At 40.4% G+C, this 3,980-nt stretch overlaps 1 protein-coding gene across 1 annotated transcript; it reads left to right on the top strand.

Annotated features, from left to right (window-relative positions):
* Window positions 1-3,222: 3,222 nt before the first annotated feature.
* On the top strand, window positions 3,223-3,980 carry LOC147286970 (prunin 1 Pru du 6-like). Its single transcript, XM_086240862.1, has 2 exons — window positions 3,223-3,558; window positions 3,642-3,980. Exons 1-2 carry the CDS (start codon window positions 3,223-3,225, stop codon window positions 3,978-3,980), a joined length of 675 nt encoding a protein of 224 aa, XP_086096988.1.

Genomic DNA, 3,980 nt, shown 5'->3' with positions numbered 1-3,980 from the left:
GTTATGGCTAACTTTCGGGGGTAAATCCATTTTGTCTTGTACTCTTTTTCGTTTTTTTGGTCAACATCTTGGTACATAGTCTTTCTCGATCGATTTCCCAAATCATGCATGTCCAAAGGTCGGGACTCGGAGATTGGTCTTGGAATTCTCTATGATGGAGCTCTGACCCCCATAATCGAATCCAAAGTTAAGGCCTTCTACAATGGTAATTCTCAAATATCCAATACTCAAATCAATTTTGAATATCAAAAAGTGTAAAAATATATATTTTAGCAATCACCAACACAATGGTGTTGAGACTCAAATATGAAGATATTAATATTTAACTCATTTATTTGTTGGTGGGCCAGCCATTTAATTTGGTTTTGGGTATAGTCTATACCCAAAATTGGAGATAGTTTTTGGGTCTCAAAAAATTATGGGGATCACATTTTGAACCATTATGGCTGGACTATACTCATTTTATACCAAAAAAATAGGTTTGGGGATCAGATTCAGGCTGCATTGTGGAAGGCCTAAGGTCTCTATACCTCCTTAGAACCTATGCCCAACTGGTCCGAATTAGTTCCATGTTGATCTTGCAATGGAGCATATCTCAGATGAAGACATTTCCAAGGTACTTTCTTTGCTTGACCATTTGGACATTCAAGTTCGTAAACCCTTATTAAATATTGGCTCAATTATTAATTTGGGCTGCAGACCTTTGGGCTTCCCAATATCTCAGCATGCTTTGGACAACTAGCTTATTCTAATTATGAAGACCTTTACTATTCCACATAGTTTTGTCTTAATCACCTCTTTGTTTCAACGTGGTTTTGGGAAATAAATATAAGAGCATACTTTAAAAAGTTTGCTGAAGCTTTTGTTGGTGTGAGTTTATTTCATCTTGTGAGCTAGAGAAGCTATTTTGTTTGTGAGAGCCATTTAGAGAGAAAGCTTGTGAGCTTAATTTGTACTCTGTAATCTCCATCATTTAGTGAATTGTTCTAGCTGCTCCGTGGATGTAGGCACATTGCCGAACCACGTTATATCGTGTGTTTGTGTGTTTGTTCTCTTTTCTTTGTTCTTGCATCTATGTTGTGTTTGTTTTTGGTGCTTTAAGCACAACAACCCTATAAGAAAGGGCTCTGTTCCACTACGTACCCATACAAGATATGAGTTAATTACATTTACACCTTCTGAGGTTTATCGCATTTTCACATACACATACACATACATATATACCCCCTGGGGTTTCAAAAATTACACATACACCCCCTGAGGTTTCAAAACTGTTGCATATAACCCCTTATAATGAGATGAAAAATGATAATAAATTATGCAAAAATACATGCTAAGGGGTTAAATGCAATAGTTTTGAAATCTCAGGGGGGGTGTATGTGAAAAGGCGATAAACCTCAAGAGGGTGTAAGTGTAATTAACTCTACAAGATATATATGTTTTTTCAGTACTTATAGCGTTAGGGGCATATTTGTTTTTCCGCAGAATTGTTAATTAGGGATTTCCTTTGTTAATTTGATTTACCATTGATTCAACTTGTGCCCAATGAATAGCATATGACTATTTTTTAAAGAAAATTAAGCGGATTAAACGCATTATTTTCATTTGCAAAGGTGTCATGCAAGGTGTTTTATGCCTTGCAAGGCAATAAATAAGCGTTGAGGCGTAAGCGTAGCTTTCAGTATTAAAATTATTATAATAAAAATGAAAACAAAATACAATATGGTTTAAAAACAATATTGATGGTCATTCAAGCATAAAAATCAATCACAATACATATAAAATTTAACAAAATCATGATTGATTATTACAACAAAACCAATACAAAACACTGCCCCAAATAATGTTTTTAGCCTTGCAGAACAATGCGAAAGATTGCGATAAACCCTTAACCTTAACAACACAACAATAGGAAAACAAAAATTTGAAACAGAATAAATAGCTGCCGACAAAAGCAAAATGTGAAGAACTTCAAATAATTGCAGTAAAACTAACCCAAATAACACTAGAACAGTGTGAAGAAGAAAAAGCAAAGAGAAAAGAAAGAATACTTCAAAGTCTTACGCCTGTTGTGCATTTACGCATTTCCGTCGCGAGGCGTAAGCCCTTCATGCTTTTTTTAGAACAAGTGAGAGCCTCAGGTGTTTTGCTACTGTCTGGCCATGAGGTGAGCCCGAGGCATGCCTTTGAAAGCAGTTATTAGACGGCAAGGACCATGTAAACACATAAATGAAGTTTAGGAGACAAAATGGGTCAAAATGAAATTCAGGGGCCAAGGGACACAAGCTAAAGTTCAGGGGCATTGTTAAACTTTGAACATATTATAACATTAATTCTTTGATAAAGAGTAAATACTGTTGGATATCAACTAATATAATTCTTTGCAATAGCTGGAGCAGGTTTCCACGACGTCTTTCATGTGACCTGCAGGACCTGCACAATGAAGAATGACCATACTTGTTATAAATGGAACCAAAAGCTTGTAAAGCTTACTAAAAATAGTCTTTGCCATTATACTATATATCGATCCAATTGCTTGCATTAATTATGTTAAGAGGGTAATAAAGGATTTTGATCTTGGTTTGGGGGTTTGAGTCTGCAAGGGTCTATTGGGAGGAGTGAGCAAATTATGGTCTAAATAAAACCACCCAAGCAACAATGTTTTTTTATTGGGCAAATTACACAAAAGTACTTCAACTAACCACCCTATATCACTTGAGTACCCCAATTAAAAAAAGTTGCTCGTAGGTACCTCAATTACTGATTTTGCACTCCCAGGTACCTCCGTCAACTTTTCCGTCAGGCCTACCGTTAATTGCCTACGTGGCACACTAGAAACATGCCACGTGGACAAAAAAAATTTTAAAAATAAAAAATGTTTTAAAAAATAAACTAATTATTTAAAAAAACTAAAAAAAAATTAAAAACTAAAAAAAAAAAAAAAAAAAAAAAAAAATGGAGTTGCAGGAGCCTCCCTCCGCCTCCCACCTCTCCCTCCGAGACCCACCCAACCCAGCCATCCCCCCCTCCGACCCCAGCTACCATGCCGCCGATCCACCCACCACACCGCCGACCCACTCAACCACTCACCCCCTCTCTCCTCTCTCTGCCTCACTCTCTCTCTCTCCTCGCCCCTCACTTTCTCTCTCTGCCTCGCTCTCTCTTGCTGACATGCCTGACATGTACACCATAAATTAACAGGTCATTTGTATGTGAAGAGCGATGTGTATGGCTTTGGTGTTGTGCTGCTCGAACGAGATTGTGAGAGTCAGGGGAAGACTCGACTTCCTCAGCCCACTCAGCGACAGGCACGGCAGCCGGGAGGAGCGCGAACGTGAGCAGCGACAACAGGAGCGACAGGAAGAGGAGAGAGAGCAAGAGCAGTACAACAGTGTCGAGGTCAGAGGGTGCAGACAGAGGATCCGAGAGAACATCGGCGACCCTTCACGCGCCGACGTTTTCACTCCCCAGGGCGGTCGCATCAGCACCCTGAACAGCGAGAACCTCCCGCTGCTCAGGTGGATCGGGCTCAGCGCTGAGCGGGGCTTCCTCTACAACGTGAGTGAAAATGATAGTAATTAATGAAAATGGAGAGTAAAAATGATTCCTATATCTTTTCAATTGATCATCTCTTTATGCAGAATGCTATCTACAGCCCACACTGGAACCTCAGGGCCCACCAAGTGTACTACGTGATCAGGGGTAACGCGAGGGTCCAGGTGGTGAACCAGAACGGCGAGGCCATCTTGGACGACGAGGTGAGGGAGGGCCAGCTGTTCATTGTGCCCCAGAACCACGCAGTGTTGCAGCAGGCGAGTAATGAGGGATACGAGTTCATTAACTTCATAACCGAGGACAATGCACCCATTAACACTCTAGCGGGCCAGACCTCGGCCTTGCGGGCACTGCCGGATGAAGTGCTGACCAACGCGTTCCAGATTTCTCGAGAGCAGGCTCAGAGGGGCGTTCCGAATTTATAA

Source organism: Dryas octopetala, chromosome 4 (assembly GCF_963921425.1).
Source record: "Dryas octopetala chromosome 4, drDryOcto1.1, whole genome shotgun sequence".
Classification (NCBI taxonomy): Eukaryota; Viridiplantae; Streptophyta; class Magnoliopsida; order Rosales; family Rosaceae; genus Dryas; species Dryas octopetala.
The sequence above is the reverse complement of the archived record's forward strand: the minus strand, read 5'-3'. Positions and strand labels throughout refer to the sequence as shown.

Coding starts and splice junctions, on each gene's coding strand:
- LOC147286970 (XM_086240862.1), top strand. CDS start 3,223: ATGTGTATGGCTTTGGTGTTGTGCTGCTCGAACGAGATTGTGAGAGTC. Junction 3,559..3,641: donor AGCGGGGCTTCCTCTACAAC/GTGAGTGAAAAT, acceptor CTCTTTATGCAG/AATGCTATCTACAGCCCACA.